The sequence below is a fragment of the Suncus etruscus genome, chromosome 13 (genome assembly GCF_024139225.1).
Source record: "Suncus etruscus isolate mSunEtr1 chromosome 13, mSunEtr1.pri.cur, whole genome shotgun sequence".
NCBI classification, from domain to species: Eukaryota; Metazoa; Chordata; class Mammalia; order Eulipotyphla; family Soricidae; genus Suncus; species Suncus etruscus.
Genome location: NC_064860.1, coordinates 13,249,637 through 13,270,558, shown reverse-complemented (window position 1 = coordinate 13,270,558; position 20,922 = coordinate 13,249,637). Strand labels below are relative to the sequence as shown.

Genomic DNA, 20,922 nt, shown 5'->3' with positions numbered 1-20,922 from the left:
TAGCTAGAGATCTTGGTATTTTCACAGAACATAGGACAAGGCCTAGGATAGAGTCTTTGCAGTTCTAGAAGTTCTGTTCCTTCATTATTCTTGTTATCAGTCTTCAATAATAAATGGTCTTGGTTTTAGCTCAGATCCTAAGCCGAAGCCTATGATAGAGTCTTCTGTATGGTTCCAAAAGTTCTGCTCAGTCTCTTTTGTCAAAGTCGAGCCTCTATAATTAGAGATCTTGGTTTTTGTACAAGTCCTAGTCTACAGCCTAGGGTAGGGTTTTTCTTATTGGTCCCAGGATAAGTTCTGCCCAGTCATGGTTGTCAAAGTCAGTCTTCTGTAGTTAACACTTTTGGTTTTTGCACAGATCAAAGGACGACATGTCTTCTGATTTCCTCTTACTATTAGGTGATGTGGTAAGACAACCTGCTCTTAGATCAAGTTGTCATTTCCTCGTTGTCGGGATGTCATATCAGAACTGGTGCAAGTTGGTGCCAGAGCGGTGTTAGAAATTTCCCAGTGGAGTTTGGTTCTTGGTATTGTTGTAGGGAACTACATCAGTTTTACATCTGGGATCTGGGATTCGGGGTTGGATGAACACTGTCCAATCTCATGGAGACTGAATTGTGTCCACATGACACAATGAACTTTTATTTTTTTTAAATTAGTGACCAAATTTTAAATTAATGACAACTGCCAGCAACTGTGAACCTTGGGCAAGAGGCCAAATCAGCTAGAAAGTAACAGGACAGTAACAGCTACAAAATTTCACCAAAATTTCCTAGCAGCTATCCAAGCACAAATAAACTAAAAGCTAGTATCAGCTTAAATGTTCAAATATGTGCACCTTTTCACAGCAGCAATTCATAATTAGGCCTTCCCAACACATACTATCAAGTATAGTGAAAAAGTAGAGCTGCTCTGGATGTCTTAGACTCACCAGAACTTTCAAAACTCTAGAGAAGACTACAAAACAACATTATTTATGTTCAATGAAATGAAGAAGTCAGTACAAGAGTGCATCAATAAACTCCATAAGTCTGAAAATATTAAAAACTTTCTCAAACATAAAGTACCTAGACAGAACTGAAAACTATAAAACACAATATCACAATTCAACAGGATAATGGCAGAAGCCAAAACTTTAATGATTGACCAGGAGAACAAGATACGGACATCATTAGGGAAGACCAACAACAAAAAAAGGATTTTTATAGTGAAGCAAACATTAGAAATACATGAGTCTGAGGCCAGAGTGGTGGTGCAGTGATAGGGCATTTCCCTTGCACAAGCTGACCTAGGACAGACTGTGATTTGATCCACCAGCATCCCATATGGTCCCCTAATCAAGGAGCGATTTCTGAGCACAGAGCCAGGAGGAGTAACCCCTGAGCGTCATGGGATGTGGCCCCAACCCCCCCCAAGATATATATATATATATATATATATATATATATATATATATATATATATATATATATATATATATATGGCCCGGAGAGATAGCAAAGTGGTGTTTGCCTTGCAAGCAGCCGATCCAGGACCTAAGGTGGTTGGTTCGAATCCCGGTGTCCCATGTGGTCCCCCGTGCCTGCCAGGAGCTATTTCTGAGCAGACAGCCAGGAATAACCCCTGAGCAGTGCTGGGTGTGACCCCCCACCAAAAAAAAAAAAAAAACCAAAAAAAAAAAAAAAAGAAAGAAAAAGAAAGAAGAAAAGAAACATATGGTTCTGCATTAAGATGAACAACATCTGTCTTGTAAGAATTCTAAGAGAGAAAAGAGAAAAGGGGAAAGAATTTCTGGTGGGAGAAATAATAGCTGAGAAATTCTTCAGTATGAAAAGGAAAATGTATCTGAATTCAGGACGTTCAAAATATTTCATGTGAAATGAACCAAACAGAAGTCTAGTATTGTATAGCAAATATGAACATTGTTACATTTGAATATTTAGTCAGAACGGTAAGAACCAAAGAAAGAGTTCCTAAAAGCAGCAGGAAAAGAATAATTCCATGTCAAAAATATCCAAAGTATTCACATCAGATTTTTCAAATGAAATATTTCTGACCTGACAAGAAAGATATTATCTATACAAAGTCTTGAATATAAAGAACTTCTGACCAAGAATTCTCTATTCTGACATGTTATCACTCATACTTGCAGTGACAAAATTGTTTTCAAACAAACAATACCAAAATATTTTTTGCTTTTAAACTGGCCCTGCAAGAAATACTACCTAGCTTCTATAAAAAGTAAGCAAATCTCACAAAAGGCAGAAAGATATATATAAAAGTCATAAAAGCGAAGGAAGATGGAGAGTAATAATGGGAACTCCAGAAAGAACTTGAAATTACTTGTTTTAAATTCAAAGCAGTTAATAAGATTAGAACTTTAGATATAAACTACATGTTAACTTCAAAGAAAAAGTATTTAGAAGAAACTATTAAGAAGAGGCAAATGAAAGTCATTCTGATCACAACATAAAGAACCAGTCTTTATGTGCAAGAGGAAAATATAAAGCTAAAGAAGCAAAGTCAAAAACAGCAAAACCACCCGAAACCCTCAAAGACAAACGGCAATAAATACCTTTTTGCTTTTATCCCTCTCTATGTCAATATATTAAATTTCCCAATCTAAAAGGATAGAGCAGCTGGGTGAATTAGGAAACAAAACCCAACTTTCTACTGCTTACAGAACATCTTCTGATAAGGAGTTCAGAATGGAAATCTGGGGAACTATCATGAAGATTATGTGCTTGAGGAAAGCTAAGACAGGGGCTAGAGAGATAGTATTGTGGGAAAGGTGTTTGTCTTGTATACTGCTGACCCAGTATACACCACATATGGTCCCCCTGCATATAGCCAGGCATAGTCCTTGAGTAAAGTCAGAAATAAGCCCTAAGCAATGGATGGATAGTGTCCTCCAACACACAAAAACAACAGTGGCAACCACACACAATAACCGCCCCCCAAATAAAAACAGAAACCAAAACCACCACCACCCCACTCCTAGAGATGACTATACTTTTTACAGAGCCAATGATGTTCAAACTAAAGAAGGTAATAAAAGTTAGGGACTGACATTATGTTACTTATTAAGGAATCAACACGTTAAGAGGAATTTCCTCTTATCAACATAAATGCACTAAGTGAAGGAGCACCATTACTTTTTATCTGGAAAATGCGAATCCAAATAACACTGAGATACAATCTCAGGTCAGTGAGAATGGCCTCTATCAAAAAGAAACAACTAATTTTGATAGAAATGTGATGAGAAAAGAAGTCAGATTTACTTTGGTTGGAAGGCTGTATGGTTCTAGCCACTAAGGAAAACAGGATGGGGACTTCTCACAAGGTAAAAAAAAAAACCAACCCAAACCAAAAAAACAAACAGAACTCATATATGTCTCAGCAATTCAACTTCTTGGCATCTATCTTCCAAACACACACACACAAAAAATTAAAAAAATGATATATGCATACCTATTCATTGCATTGATAAGAATAGCCAAAAATTAAAATATCTCAAATGTTCAGTGACAGATGAATGCTTAAAGAGATTTAAGCTTATATATGGGGGCTGGAGTAGATATATGGATATATATGGATAGTATATATATTTATATATATAGTATATATATGGATAGTGCAGTAGATAGGGCATTTGCCTTGAATACATTGACCTGAGTTTGATCCCTGGAATCTTATAAGGGTTTCTGAGCACCATTAGGAGTGATTCCTGAACCTGAAGCCAGAAGTAACCGTTGAGCATCATCAGGTGTGATCCCCAAACAAAAACAAGAAATTGGGGCTACTGCCAAACTAAACAGACCTGGGTTCAATTCCCGGCATCCTATAAGGACCCCTAGCCTGCCAGGAGTGATTTCTGAGCACAGAGCCAGGAGTAAGTAACCCCTGAGCAATGCCGGGTGAGGCCCCCCAAACCAAAAATAAATAAAAATAAAGAAAACAACTTCAAAACAAGTAATTGTAGTATGTGTATTTGTATATATATATATACATATATATTTTATAAGAAATAAAATAATTTATTTTGTCACAACTTAAAAATAGAACTAGATAGAGTCATGTGAAGTGAAATAAGCCAGAGAACAACTGTTGGATGATCTCAGTCATATGTGGTATATAAAGAAACAAAGCAAGAGAACAGATACTATTAAAAAAAAAAAACTCCTAGATATTTGCAATAGAACCAAGGTTAGCATGTTAGATTCTGATGGGTGGGAAGTGGTGGAGTAAAAGTGACATAAGAATAGTGATGGAAGGTCTTCGGTAATTCGGTGTTAGTGGAGGTGTAATAAGTTTGTACAACATAAATACAAACATTAGCATTATTAACACCAGATTACCTCAATAATAAAATAGAGTTCTGACTTATCAATGACTTAAAATTTAAAAAAAATTTTTGGAAAACACTCTAGTAGAGAATGGAAAGAAAGATATGCATTTTGATTTGTTCGTTTGTTTAGTGGCCTCACTTGGTAGTACTCAGAACTAACTCCTGGTTCTATGCTCAGGAATCATTTCTGGTGATTCTTGAGAGATCATATGTAGTATTAGGGATCACATTCAGATCCGTTGTATGCAAGGCAAGCACCATCTCCACTGTACTATCTCTCTAACCTAAGAAAAAATATTTATAAAAAACCCACAAGGGTTGGAAAGATAGCATGGAGGTAGGGTGTTTGCCTTGCTTGCAGAAGGATGGTAGTTCAAATCCCGGCATCCCATATGTTCCCCCGAGGCTGCCAGGAGCGATTCTGAGTGAGAAGTAGCCCCTGAGCGCAGCAGGGTCTAACTCAAAAACCAAAACTAAACCAAACCAAAACAAAACCCCACAAAACTCCATGATAAGAACTCAAACAACCCAACTGAACAATAAGCAAACAATAATCAAAGTGTCTATTGAAATAGATATTGTAACAAAAAAAGACTTGATCAACAAGCACATAAAATGGTTGACATTATTTGTCATCAGTATAAGGAAATTAATATATTTCTTTACTTGGTTAAAATTAAAATGTCTGGCCAATGGGCAAAGTACTTCCCCATAGCTGACATGAGTTTGATCTCTGGCACACATATGGTTCCTCAAGTCCCACCAAGGATGATCCCCTAGAAAAGCATCAGGAGTATAGGAGTCAGCCCTGACCACTGGTGGGTGTGATCCCCCAAAAAAGAAAAGCACCCCCACCACAAAACAAGGACAGATTTGTGGCTGTGGGCCAGAGAATAATTACTGAGATTAAGGCACTTGTCTTGCCTGTAGTCAAATCCTTTTTGATTCCCAGAATCACATGAGCCCAAAGAAAAATGTTAGAACTGACAGCACAGAGTATCTGAGTTCCCAATGGGTGTGGCCCCCAAATTAAAAAAAACAAGACAAAAGAACTCAACACTAAAAATTAAGGAAATAAAATGTGGGAGCATATTAAATGTTAATATTCAAAGTAGTTGGGTTTCCATATGTGATAGTAAGTAAAAGAAAAATAATTTATTCATCAAATACATTACTATCATAAGATCCAGCCATTCACATTTGAGATATTTACCCAAAGAAAAAAAATTATTTTACACACAAAGACTTTCATGTCACTGCTCAGATACTTCTTTTTTTGTGGAGGTCACATCCGGCAATGCTCAGGGGTTATTCTTGGCTCTACGCTCAGAAATTGCTCCTGGCAGATTCGAGGGACCATATGGGATGCTGGGATTCGAACCACCATCCTTCTGCATGCAAGGCAAACATACTACTTCCATGCTATCTCTCCGGCCCATGTTCAGATACTTCTTAAGAATATGAAAAAAGTGCAACAAACTAATCAAAATGAGCACCAGTATCAATAACTCAAACTGTAGTGTGTTTCTATAATGGAATACCATTCACCAAGAAAAAAATATTACCAATAATATTGCTACATTCTACAAAACTGAGTTTCTAACAGTTATGCTGTTTGAAAGAAGCCATATATAACAGAAAGCACAGTATGATTTTATTTACATAAACTCTATCAAATATAAAATAATAGTTTATGTATTCTATACATACACAGTTTATATGATTAATACAAAGTATATATTAGTATAAATATTATTTTAAAACTGTAGTTACGGATGGGAACTTAGGGTGGGTCAGAATGGAGTAATTGTCAAAAATGTGGAAAAAATATTTGGAGTGATGGGTTGACTTTCTTGATTGTGATAATGGTTTCACAGTTATTTATACATGTCCAAATTTTTCCAATTGCAAGTTTCATTAAGTAAAATTTAATATAGGCCATTAAACATGTAAAAGTCTTGAGACAAAAGAAAATTAAATAAAAGAATCATCTCATCGAGACAGTTATTCTTGAAGCTTTGTAGGGATTCTAAAAGGTTCGGCTTTAAGACTTGTTAATGATTGTTTTGCAAATTTGATGATAAGGTGAACTGCAATATAATTATGTTGAAGTAGGAAGATTTTTCACCAAGGGTTGACAAAGGTGAACTTTGACAAAGGGTGCATTGGTGAATAAATAAAGTGACAATCATGTGACATTGAAACTAATTCTACTAAAAAGCAAAATGATTAATGCTTTCCTATTTCCCCTTTATTTTGCATATTGCCCTATATAGGTTCAGGTATGTATTAGAAAGACCACTAGCACAAAGGTAAAAATTTCAGGAGTCAGCACCTGCCTATTTAAATCACATTTGTTCAATTATACTTTTTGAGATTACAATTTTTTTTATTGTTTTTGTTTTGTTTTGGGACCATACCCTGTGGTGCAAAAAGGATACTCGTGGCTCTGCACTTAGAAATCACTCCTGGAGGGTTTGAGGGTCAATATGGGACACTGAGGATTGAACACAGGTCTTCCTTGTGCAAGGCAAATGCACTGTGCTATATCACTCCAGCCCCCAAAATGGTATTTTCTAAGAGCAAACAGTTTTGGGGCCAGTGTGATAGCACAGCATTAAGGCGTTTGCCTTGCAAGTGGCACATCCAGGATGGACCTGGTTCGATCCCCTGCATCCCATATGGTCCCCCAAGACAGAAGCGATTTCTGAGTACATAGCCAGGAGTAACCCCTGAGTGTCATCGGGGCCCAAAACCAAAAAAAAAAAAAAAAAAAAAAGGCAAACAGTTTTAAAACTTTCTTCGTAGAGCTATTTGATTCTATTAATAACTTATTGATCTGGAAATGTTATCAAACATTTCTCAAAATATATTTTATGAGTATGAAATTTGAAAAGCAAAAGAAGTATATATAATACATTATACTCCAAAGAGAATGCGGCTAGACTATTAAAACATTATTTAGGAAATTTCAACCAGAAAATTTCAAAAATTTCTCTAGTTGTGTGGCCTCTATATGTGTGGAGTCTGTAGACAGAATTAGAATCACAAAGTTTTCTATTTAGAGCTTCTCTGCATAGAAACTCATGTCTTAATTATTTTTATTTTATTTTTGGGTCAGACCCAGCAGCACTCTGGCTCTGCGCTCAGAAATCGCTCCTGGCAGATATGGGGGACCAGATGGGATGCTCAGATTTGAACTACCATCCATCCTGAATCGGCTGCTTGCAAGGCAAAAACCCCACTGCTGTGCTATCTCTCCGGCCCCTCATGTCACAAGTTTTTATACATATGTTTTCTCAAATATTCCTTTACATGTGTTAAGCATTATAATGAATTAGGCTTACTAAATTTACAAAAGATCATGCTATTGTTTGTCACTTGAATGTTGACAATAAGTATATGTCTTTATATGCATACATGTTCCCTAAATTAGAACAACTTATGCTTACCTATCTGTGTGTCAAATCCAAGAAACAAGAATTTGATGAAAGTAGATGTTACATTATGTGACTTATTAATAGCATGAACTAGTATCTTTGGGAATATAAAATAAATCACACAAATAACTAACAACTTAAAGGGAAAAATTTATAAGGCTTATAAAATGTGCCAGTAACTACTATTCACGCAAAGCATTATAAAATTCATTACATTAGTGAATATATCTTGATCCAAGAGCTTAAAACTTAGTACTAGTTGTAAAGTATACCCCATTTTTTTTTTCAGGGCTGGAGATGTGGTTAAAAGTAATGTGTTTCAAAGGATACCAGCTTTTGGCGTATAAGGTCCTATATTCAACCTTTTTACTGAATGTACTACCCTAGTAGTTGAAAAGTAAAAGGTGTTGAACAGACAGACAGAATAGGGAAAGGGTGCTTGTTTTGCATATGTCTAACTGCAGTTTCATTCATTCACTGCATATAAATATCTGAGCACCAGAGGGCCTGTTACCCACCCTCCCATAGTCAAATACAAATTGTTCAAGAGCTCTCTCCTACCAAAAAAAATAAGAAAGAAGAAAAGAAAGAAAGAAAGAAAGTAAAAATCAAACCAAACAGGAAAAATAAAAAGATTCTAGATGTCAAGGCCTCCAGGAAAAGTGATTAAAACAATTTTAGTTGATGCTTTGTCTTTTAGCAAGAATTGCTGTAATGATAAGGGGACAGAGAAATCCATTCCACTGTTTTGTTGTTGTTGTTGTTTTCAGATAAAACAAAGTAGGTATGGTGGGTTTTCAAAATGTCTTTGTTGCTATTATTTTTTCTAGAAAGTACCAATTTGCAAGAATTCACTAGTACTTCCTCCCTTCCTTCACAGTTTTCTGAAAGCTAAAAGCCAACCAATTAAGTATTTGACCAAAGAAAGGTCAACAGGAAGATAGGTTTCTACTTGACACTTTGCTGGCATTTTTTCAGATTACTCCACAATTCCATACACAACCATAAATCACCAGGTAATTAGCTTGAACTTTGAAATTGAGGGTGCTTTTAAAACATCCTTCACAGGATTGCTAGGGCAGAGATAAGGGCCTGGGAACAACAGCTTGTTTCTCACCAGTAGTGGTCATGGACCTAGAATAAGGTGGGCAACAGGAAAAGAAAGGAGAACAATGAAAGGCACTGGCAGTTGACTGCTGTCAATTAACAAGAGTAATATACTTTGGAGAAGCCTGTAAATAGAGTTCTAGTGTCCCCTAACAATGATGGGGGTGGAGTACCTAAAGAACACAAGCTCCCACTTTGGCTCAAAGGTTGCCTCACATGGTCATTTGGTGACATGTTCTCCATGATTCAGTCCTGTGATATATGGTTCTATGGTTCACAAACTTCCTATTTTTTAGCTGCAAAAAGTTTCATCAAATAAAAGTTTATGGGAAACTTGGTCTATTTCAAAAAACTATTGCTTTGTTAGAACCCACGTTGAATTGTGGGAAGTCAGACATAGCTGCTTGATGCCCTAAGGGTTGTTAATTTAAAATATTATAATGCCTGAGATAGTCCTGGAAAACTGCAGTACTTTAAGAACATATAAAAAATATTTACTATTGGGGCTGGAGCAGTGGCACAGGGCGAAAGGCGCACTAGCCTAGGACTGACCACAGTTTGATCCCCAGAGTCCCACATGGTCCCCCAAGACGGAGCAATTTCTGAGCACATAGCCAGGAGTAATCCCTGAGTGTCACCAGGTGAGGCCAAAAATATCAAAAAAAAAAAAAAAAAAAAAAAAAAAGAAGGAAGGAAGGAAGGAAGGAAGGAAGGAAGGAAGGAAGGAAGGAAGGAAGGAAGGAAGGAAGGAAGGAAAGAAATTTACTATTTACTGTCAAAAATTACTTTTTTTTTTTTTTAACATTTTCACCTCTGTGATACCAACTTTTTTTTTTTTTTTTTTAAGGTCAGAACCAATTATGCTCAGGGCTTACTCCTGGCTTTGACTCAGGGGTAACTCTTGGAGGCACTCTAAAAACCGTATGTTCTACAGAACATATGAGGTGCCTGGGATTGAACCTAGTCAGTCTCGCAAAGCAAGAGCCCAACCTGTCTCTCTGAGCCAGGAGTTACCAATTTTTAATGGCCTCCCTGTAGCGGGAATTCTCTATGGTAATTCTATGACAAATCCAAAAGTTTTCATGTCTTCACTACCTCAGTGTGCTACTGAGATCCAAGTGGCTTGGCATTCATTCTCCCAAATCGACACTAGCTCTGTAATTGAACAATGTATAATTGCTCCCGGTTACTTTATCCATTGAAGAATACTTTCTGTTTGTAACGTAGTAAATAGCTAGTAACATGGTAAAATAGTTATTATGCTACTAGTTACATAACTAGTTGCATAACTAGTTACTAGTTATATAACTATGTTAGTAACATAGTAAATAGCAAACTATATGGTACTCAATGGCCATACTTAAGAAGTGAATCCCTTATTTTCAATTCCTTATTTTCAATTTATAGGAAATCTACTCAAGGTGTCTGTAAGTTTTAGTTAAGACCTTTGGACAGGAAAGGACATTCAAAACAAGTTCTTTGTTGAGATGAGATCACCTATCATATCTAATTAGGAACATGGTACTTTAGTGTACCATGTTTTCTTTTTGCAACCTAAATTATTTAAGCGTTGCTTTTAAATAGACTGAGATAGAAGTTAGCTGCTGGCAACAATAAAATTATTTATGATTATTCAATACCTTTTCCTTCACTTAACTTTATTAAGCTAATATTTGTGAAGAAATTAAAAAAAACATTGAAGTGCATAGGGGACAAGAAGATAAATGCAACAATAAAAGTTCATCTTCTTGAAGCAAATAATAGTTTACCTACCTTAGAGCATTGATCACTATATAGTACCTTAGAGCTGCCTTATTTAGTAACAATTAGGAAAATCGATATTTTAAAATATAGGAATATTTTATTTGTGAGGGAGGCCAAAGCTCAGGAATAATCTGAGTTGACTGAGTTACTATTCCACATCATACACATATTTTATTATATTTTAAATATTTTATTATATTTTTAAAGTATTCAAAATGTTCTGGTAACATGAATTAAGTCCATTTGTGAAAGTAAAAGACACTGCTTATCTATACTATAAGATCAAAATTAGCAGCACAAGAGAACAAAAATAAATGTATATATTCAGATATATGTAAATTTTGGTAAAATGTAAGTAATATTAAATTTACCATTCTATATTTTGTGTTTTTTCTTGGATCACTGATAATGCTCAGGAATTACTCCTGGCTCTGAAATCACTGCTGGCAGGGCTCTAGGGACTATATTTGGTGCCTGAGATCAAATAAATCAGCTGCATACAAGGCAATTGCTCTACCCATTATACTATTGCTTCCAGCCCATCCTATTTTTATGGTCCTCTGGATCTGAGAGGTGAATTCTAACTGTGTTATTATTCTTTTATATTCAGGTGTAGATATTTATATTTTTGTGTGTTGTAAAATTAAATAACATAAAATTAAAATTCTGTGTGTGTGGTGTGTGTGTATGTGTGTTGCCAGGGATTAAGCCCAGAACCTCACACATGCAAGGCTAGTGCCTTATTGTTAACTACCTCCCAAGCCATAAACCATTTTAGACATATAATTTAGTGCCGTTGAATACATTTATATTGTTGTACAACCAAGTACCAAAATGTTTTCTTCATTCTAGACTTATTTTAGTACTCTTTAAATGATAACTCTCCTATTCCCTTCTATCTCAGCATTAAGTAACCTTGTTTTTGTCTACGCATTTGACTATTCTAGATACCTCACGTGAGATCATATAATAGCTATCCCTTTCATTCTGTTGTATTTCACTTAGCATCTCTTCAATATGATAGTAGGAATCATATTTTCATTTCAAAACTCTGATTCAGTATATATATGTCTGCATATAAAGTACATGTCTATGTATACTTATACACATATATGTAAACTTTGTTTTGTTGATTATTCATTTGTTGATAAAAATCATTTGGCTTACTTCTACCTTTTTGATATTATGGATGATACTAAATACCTGCTTGAACTCTGTTTGCAATATTTTGGGGTATATTTCCACGTATAAATGATATGAGACTTCTATTCAATTAGAAGCTATTTGTTTGTTTGTTTGTTTCTATGGTTTAGGTCACACATGGCAGTACCCAGGTTTAGTCCTGGCTATGTGCTTAGGGACCATTTTGAGCAGTGCTCAGAGGATCAATCATTTGTGGAGTTGGTGATTGAACCTGCCTCTGGTATACTGCATTCACAAAAAATCTACTATTTTTCTAGCCCCAAGCTCACTATGAAGAATACTTTATATTTAGCCTCACATATTCATAGATACAGAACGTTGAGGAAACAAAGCACATATACTGTATGAATGAACTTGAAAGTGTTGGTGGAGGTTCTGGCATCATTGTTTGCTTTCACAGGATTTCAACCTCTTTGTAACTCAATGCGCGCTCACGTTAAGTGTGAGATGTAAAGTTATTAGGAGAAAAATTTTTTTTATCTCATTGGTTTCTTGTGAAGATGAGCTATTACCATTAACTTATTTATATTACACCTAAAAGAATTATTTACAAATCATTTTAAAGAATACATTTGTCAATTTTGCTGAAGAGTTACAATACAATAATCTATTTTTTTTCTCTTGGCTTCGATTCTCTAAAAGGCTCTGATAGATCAAAGTGGAAGAAGCAATACCTGAAAAGAAGTTAGTGGCCTAACTTCCAACAACAAGTCTTACCAATGTGAGCTCGACTGGAGAGGATAATGAAAAGTTGTATGATATTTTTTTGGACAAGTTATTCTGGCTGTTGTTACCTTTGCTCTCCTGGCTAAATTCCCAGTAAGGAAATCCCCTTGTAAAAATTCCCTTTATGTTCTGAACTATTATGCTGCTAAAAATTGTAAAAGAAATCCTTAATTCCATTTATAAACAGAAAAAAAGATATTTAATTGACACACCAATACACACACACACATATATTTGTATGCATGTATATGTATATGAGTAATAACCTAACTTCAACTTTGGATAATTCTTTTTTTTTTTTTTTTTTTGTGGTTTTTGGGTCACACCCGGCAGTGCTCAGGGGTTATTCCTGGCTCCAGGCTCAGAAATTGCTCCTGGCAGGCACGGGGGACCATATGGGACGCCGGGATTCGAACCGATGACCTCCTGCATGAAAGGCAAACGCTTTACCTCCATGCTATCTCTCCGGCCCAACTTTGGATAATTCTTGAGGCTTAATTTCTTAACCTAATCTACAGCTTAATGTAACATATTTTTTTCTGACTTTTCAGTTCTTCAAGTAGTAAAAATATAATATAAGGAGCCTGGGAGGAAGATTAACATAGTGCATCATAAAGAGAAAAAAAACCCCAGTGATGATAAAGAAAAGCCCATAAAGGCTGTAACAAAGCAGCTCAGTCTCTTCAAAGAATAAAACTGTGATGGAAACCCTTCTCTCATAATTAGCGAACCTTTTCAAAGGTTCTTTATTGATGTGGTGTAGCTGAAGCTCCCTTAATAATAATTATTCCTTATATTTGCATATCCCTTTTAACATTTCAAAAAAGTTTCCCAGGGTTTATCACTGAAATCGGTGTGAATTTCCTCTGCTTCCGCAGGGGCCAGCAGATGTTACTGTCATGATTATCTGCAGTGAGACAGCCTGAAATCTGCAGCTTTGGGAGGCCAGGTCTAAAAAGAAGCAGAGGAAAGGCTCTTAGCTTGTGGCGTAAACCTTTATTCATGATGAAGTTATCTTCCTCTTTATTTATTTTTTTTGGCCACACCTGGTGACGCTCAGGGGTTACTCCTGGCTATGCTCTCACAAATTGCTCTTGGCTTGGGAGACCATATGGGGAATTGAACCTCTGTCCGTCCTGGGTCAGATTCGTGCAAGGCAAACACCCTACCCTTGCACCATTGCTTGGGTTCCCCTTAGTTATCTTCTTAAACAAAACTAATGAAGCAAGACTTGTTTTTAGCAAGTGTAAGTTAAGAGACCAAAAAGAAAACACTTCAGACCTTGAGCAATTTTGTATCATAATTATTCAGAATCGATAAACAAATATTTATTGGGTAGTGACAAAGAATAGACAGTCATGTGTATGTATAGAAGAAGCAAATGGTAGACATGATTATAATGATGAGGGTGGACACAAGAAGTTAAAAAGTACAATGTGCTGCAATATGTATATATACATATATATAATTACTTATATATTACTCAAACACACACGTAGTATTTCCCAAAACCACTTTCTAAAACCATTATTTTTACAGGAACAAAAGTCAACCTGCATTCTGATCTTAATGGGGACTCTAAACTTAATAAACAATCCACTAGGGAATAATAATAAAGATGAGCCAACAATGTAGAAATTATAAATATGTCGAATCACTTACCTTCTCCAGTGCAAGTTGAACAACTGATTCACTTTCTGTATCTAGCGCAGATGTAGCCTCATCTAAGATTAGAATCTTCGGGTTTCGAACTAAAGCTCTGGCAATCGCAATTCTCTGTTTCTGTCCCCCACTCATTTGAATTCCTTTATCCCCTACCAAGGTATTAAATTTCTTAAAAAAAAAAAATGTACAGAGTCAGAAAACAGCATGATTAGAACAGGAAATGACACTCAATTAAAGGTTTATTAAACACCAACTTATTCACTACTCCAATCTAGATTTTTAAAAAAAAATTATTTATAATCTATTTGTTTATTTATTTGGTTTTTGGGCCACACTAGCAGCGCTCAGGGTTACTCCTGGCTCTGTGCTCAGAAATTGCTCTGGACAGGTTTGGGAGACCATATGGGATGCTGCATGTTAGGCAAATGCCCCAGCCACATCATTCTGGCCCCAATCTAGCTGATTTTGACCTTTCATTTTTCTTCGTAAAACAAACAACAATTAGCATCCAGTGAAGAGAAAAATCTAAGAAAAATTTGGCTCTGATTACAGGAAATGAATACATATAATAACCAAAAGTTTAAGAAAAATTAACAATAATATGAATATTTTTTTTTCTTTTTGTTACATTCAGCAGTGCTCAGGTCTTCTCGTGGTGCTGTGCTCAGAGATCACTCTAGGAGGGCTCAAAGGACAACATGGGTTGCCAGGGATAGGACCTGGGTCTGCTGTGTACAACACAAATTCCCTATCTGCAGTACCCTCTGATCCCATAATATGAACCAATTGCTAAAGGTTGTAAAAAAATTTTAGAATGTCTTAAAAATCTTAAAAAAGAAAAATACAATGGTTTAAATATTTAGCTTATTTTAAATGATTATGAGCAAATTAATATATTATTTATAATAACATCCTCAGATAATTTGGTAAGTGGCATAACATTTATTTCAAAAACAAACTTTCCCTCAAAACACTTTTAAATCTTAGAATTTTTATGTCTCATTCAGAGCCAAGATTTCACTCAAAAGGGTTACTGACCCTACTAAATATTGCTAGATATTTGTTCTATAATTTCATAAAAGTGGAATACTTAGAAATAGTTTTTAGAAGGTTTAGGTTCACTGCTTTAAGAAAGTACAGAAATGTCTATATATTCCCTGCTCTCCATTTTCAATCTTCCCTGTTACCAATAATTTGTTGTAATGGATGAATCTACATTGACATTTTATAATCACCTACAGTCTATATTTTACATTAGGATTTACTCTTGGTATTGAACATTTATAGTTCAAATGGAAAATGTATAATTACATATAATCATCATTATTGTACCATGCAGAATAATTTTCCTGCCATAAAAATTCTCTGTTCTCTTTGTCTCTGTCTCTCTCTCTCTCTTACTGACCTCTTCAATTGTATCTATGGCTTTGTCTTTTCTAGAATGTTAGAATTGAAATCATACAGTTTGTACATTGTCAGACTGTTTTTTTTTTTTCCCCACCAAGTAAGATGCATTTAAAGTTTCTCTGTGTATTTTTCACAGCTTAATAGCTCAGTTCTTATTAGCTGAATATGAGTTTGTTGTCTGGATGTAGCACACTATATTATTTATCTTTCACCTAATGAAGGACATCTTGGTTGCTTTGAGACTCTAGCAATTATGAAGAAAGCTTCCATAAACATCTGTGTGTAGGGTTTTGTGTTGCATGTTTTAAGTTTTCTTATGTAAATACTAAGAAACATAGGAAATAGATCATGAACTAGGGTACTGGGATAAGGTGCTTGTCTTACATGTGGCTAATTTTAGTTCAATTCCTGACACTGTCAGATGTACCCTGAGTATGGCTAGAGATCACTCCTGAGCCTAAAGCAGGAAATATCCTTTAAGCACTGCTTATAAAGCAAAAACGAACAAAAAAACCTCCCCAGCAATAAATTAGATTCTTGATGCTCTATATGCTCTCTAGCAGTTGGTAGTGTTAGTTTTATTTCAAGAGAAGTGCTAGTTATCTATGTTTCTCATATTTTTTAATATGCATTTTCCTGATAACAAATGATGTGAAGATTTTTTTTCATATATTTATTTGCTATTCATTTAATTTTTTGGTGAGGTATATATTCATATTGTTTGGTTATTGATTACTTATTATCTAATTGCAGTTTTAAGAATTTTGGTAATAGCCTTTTATCACATTTTATCTTTTGCGAATATTTTTTCCAGTCTATAATTTGTCTTTTTAATATGTTGACATTGTCTTTTGAAGAAAAGAAGTTTTTCATTTTCATGAAGTAAAACTTATCAATTACTTCATCCATGGTTTGTACTTTTGGTGTTACATTTGAAAAAAGAAAATCATTGCCATACCAAGGGCATTTAATTTTTTCTTCTGTGTATTTTCTAGGAGATAAAAAGTATATCTTTCACAATTTTCCATTTTATATTTGTGTTTATGATTAATTTTGAGTTAATTTTTGTCAAGGTATAAATTCTATATCGATTGTATGTTTTGCAAGTGTATATCTAAACCCACTAGTTGGAAAAATTATTTTTTCTCTATTATTTCTCACAGCAATATTTTATATGTTTCACTAGAAGGCATACTTTGTTTGATTAATTTTGTTTTGGGCCACACAGCTATGTTCAGGTAATAGGAACTCCTGGGTCTGTGCATGGAAAATCACTCCTTGTCGAGGATCTGGGGACTGAAATTAGAACAGCTGTGAGTAAGGCAAAACACCAACCCCAAGATTATACATCTTTCATTAAATTTATTCTTTTTTTTTTTTTTTTTTTTTTGTGGTTTTTGGGTCACACCTGGTAGTGCTCAGGGGTTATTCCTGGCTCCAGGCTCAGAAATTGCTCCTGGCTGGCACGGGGGACCATATGGGACGCCGGGATTCGAACCGATGACCTCCTGCATGAAAGGCAAACGCCTTACCTCCATGCTATCTCTCCGGCCCCCATTAAATTTATTCTTAAAACTTTGGTAGTTTTATTGCTCTACACCTCAAGGACCAAACTGTGAGGTACTGATACTGCTAGTAGTGTGAGGGAACAAATCTAGGCCTAACATACAGGAGGTATGTGCTCTGCAGCTTGAGTCATATTCCTAGCACCTGTTTTGTTATCTGATGCTTTCTTTCTGCTAATTTAATTTAATTAATTTTTTTCTTCTGTAACTATTGCTACCAGAGATCAGTCCAATTTCTACATTATATCTTACTAATGTTAACAATTTCTGTTGAGTGAGTTTTTTTAGTTTGTGTCTTTTTTTTTTTTTGGTTTTTGGGTCACACCAGGCAGCACTCAGGGGTTACTCTTGGTTCTTTGCTCAGAAATTGCCCCTAGCAGGCACAGGGGACCATATGGGATGCCGGGATTCGAACCACCATTCTTCTGCATGATAGGCAAACACCTTACCTTCATGCAATCTCTTTGGCCCCTAGTTTGTGTCTTTCTAAGCATTGTCTCTTACCTGTCAAATTTATAGATCTAGCATTGTTCCTAGTATTCCCATATTAATGTCTTTGCATTAATAATCTCTTTCATTCTTTTTATTTTTTTTAATTATTTTATTTTATTTTTTTGGTTTTTGAGTCACACGTGGCAGTGCTCAGGGGTTACTCCTGGCTCTATGCTCAGAAATCGTCCCTGGCAGGCACAGGGGACCATATGGGATGCCAAGATTCTGCATTAAAGGCCAATGGCTTACCTCCATGCTATCTCTCCGGTCCCCTCTTTCATTCTTAATATTTGTAATTTCTATCCTCTTTTTTGTTTCTCTATACGTCTTGCTATACAGTTTTACTGCTTTTATTGATCATTTCTAATAAACATCTTTTGGTTCCAGTGATGATTTCTAATGTTTTTTTCAGTTTTCAGTTTCATTGATTTATGCTATAATTTATGATTTTTTTCTTCCTCTTGATGATTCTGCATTTTTTCACTTCTGTTTCTCAAGATGCAGGTGTAGTTTATAGATTAGAATTATTTTTATGTTCTAAAAATGGATTTGATAATATAAGCTCTTAAAGCAGAGCTTTAACTATATTCCACAAATAGCTATAATAGTACATTTCATTTTTTTTAATTTTTCAGATAGTTTTTATTTTTCCTTGAGACTTTTTCTCTGAGCCATAAGTTAATTACCGGTAGTTATTATTAAATTTTCAAATATTTCTAGATTTTAATATATTTTGTTATTAGTTTCAGTAATTTCAGTGTACTATGATGAGAACATATGCCTGTTTTCTTTAAAATGGCAATTTTTAAAATATGTAGTCCATGTTTTCTTGCATATTTGACATATTTTTCTGTTCCTTTTATATCTAAGTATTGTTTATATAGGGTATACTAAGTACTATTGAACAGACTGAATTGCTCTCTGAAAAACTGAATTTTATCCTAGTAGGCAATTTAGACACTGACTGATCATCTTGAAATTGTGCAATACTAGTTTTGTTGTTGGGTGAACAGGTAGAAAGCCTCAAAACTTGGCAGCACCTAATCTCTAAATTCTGTTTCTAAGGATCTTGTCCTGGCTTGGTTTTAGGCTTTGTTAGGGCAGGTTTAGAGTCAGACTTACTCGGGGGTGTGCTCTTTATTTCTAAGGTGTGCCTTATCTCGTGTGTGTGTGTGTGTGTGTGTGTGTGTGTGTGTGTGTGTGTGTTTTCTATGTCTAGGGTATTAAAAAAATGTAAAAGTGACTTGTCCACACTGGCTATGCCATGCTTTCAATATATGCTTGACTTATACCAGTGCTTCTCAAATAGTGGGGCATTGGGGGCTCGAGGCTCCGTAAAGGGGGGCGCGTTTGACCTCGGCAAACACTGTCATTACAAGCTAAGCCCCGTGTTTATGTCTCTGTGTGTCTCGGGAGCTGAGAGTTGCTGTGTCCTGCTTCAAACCTCACTTCGAAAAGCTATGCATTGTAGCCATTAATCCGGACATCACCTCTGATTAAAAAATCAGCTCGAATTATTTTATATATTTTTGCTTTGCAGGTTAAAGTTTTTTTTTTAATAAAGATACTATTTACAGTCGTGCAGGGGGTGCGAAAAATGTTTTCTTCTTTCTGGGGGGCATGACAGAAAATAATTGAGAAGCACTGACTTAAACTCTGTTTTTCTCCTAGCTTTGCAGCTGCTAATCCTGGTAGATTTTGGCTAGTCTTAGGTTCCAATGCAAAACTTCAAGGATGCCTACAGAGATTTTGTCCCCCACCTATCACTCCATGTCAAACCAACACATTTTATAATTATCTAGTTATATATAATTATAAGTAAATTATAAATTTATAAATTTATTATTTATAAATTATATACATAAATTATAAATATCTAGTTCGTTTAAGTTCCATTTAATTGCCATAGTTTGTTTGGATTCTAGTTCCATAGAAATGTGTCAGAATTTTTAAAAATAATTTTTTTCTTTTCTTTTCTTTTTTTTTCTTTTTGTATTTTTGGGCCATACCTCCTGGTGACGCTCAGGGGTTACTCCTGGCTCTGCTCTCAGAAATAGCTCCCGGCTTGGGGGACCTTATGGGACACCTGGGGATCAAACTGTTGTCTGTCCTAGGTTAGTTCACACAAGGCAAATGCCCTACTACTTGCACCACCACTCCAGCCCCTAAATAATTTCTTTTTTAAAAGTTTTTTTTTATTTTTTTCTTCTTTAGTGACAACTTAAAATAATTTCAAAATTACAAACATGTTTGAAGTTGGGCCTTAGTTATAATAAAAGACTCCCTTCACCTCTGCAATATTCCTACCACCAATGCCCCCCATCTTCTTCCTATTTAACCTGTGTCAGAATTTTATTCTCAGGCAAAATGCCGCAAATTCGGTTCAGTCTACATTACCTTGAATTCATTGCTAGGAAATAACTGTGTGATATCTCCTCTGCTTTGGCAAATTTTATAGCTATTTATGAGAAAAGATAACAAAGTGGCTGTTAATCCTAATATTTTTGTTCTCCCATTACCATTTGGTCATAGATTTTTTTTCTCCCTTTCCATAGAACCTATCTGAGTATGATATTCTCTCTCTTAGCCACAAGATGGCCTCACAAATCAACATTTTGCAAATGAAACTTATCTGGATGCTAATGATTTTTTTCTTATATCTCTTTGCTGTATATTCTTCTCCCTTTTCCATTTGTCATAAAAGACAGTAAGAATTAAGTGTGGTGTAAAAATGTTACCATTAAAATTATGCATTTCTTCTTTAGTTTGTAACCATATTTTGTTATATACAGATGTTTCATCTAAGACAATATCCTCTTGATGTAAGTTATTGTTTTGTTACCTCATTTTAGAATAATGCAGCATGTTATCTATAAGCTAAGGAAATCGGTTACATGATTTACTTACATTGGGAAACTCCATTACAAAATCATAAGCATTGGCTTCCTTTGCTGCTTTCTCAACTTCTTCATCTGTCACACCTTCTCGCCCATATTTAATGTTGTTATTAATGCTGGTCCCAAACAAAACAGGCTCTTGGCTAACGACGCCAATGCATTTACGGTAATGTTGCACGTTCAAGGTTCTGATGTCGTTTCCATCCACTGTGATCTGCCAATCCAGAATTGGTCATGCTGTAATATTTTTCACTATATATGTTTAAGAGTAATATTTTAAGTATTCCAAAATAAAAGCTGATTGTTCC

At 35.2% G+C, this 20,922-nt stretch overlaps 1 protein-coding gene across 1 annotated transcript in view; it reads right to left on the bottom strand.

The window, feature by feature from the left end:
- ABCB5 (ATP binding cassette subfamily B member 5) overlaps positions 1 to 20,922 on the bottom strand; it is a 101,020-nt gene that overhangs the window by 53,569 nt on the left and 26,529 nt on the right. Inside the window, exons 11-12 of the mRNA XM_049785979.1 lie at positions 20,625 to 20,828; positions 14,251 to 14,421 (exon numbers count right to left, since the gene is read on the bottom strand). Of these exons, the coding sequence (XP_049641936.1) occupies positions 14,251 to 14,421; positions 20,625 to 20,828 (375 nt within the window). The remainder of the gene's footprint in view (positions 1 to 14,250; positions 14,422 to 20,624; positions 20,829 to 20,922) is intronic.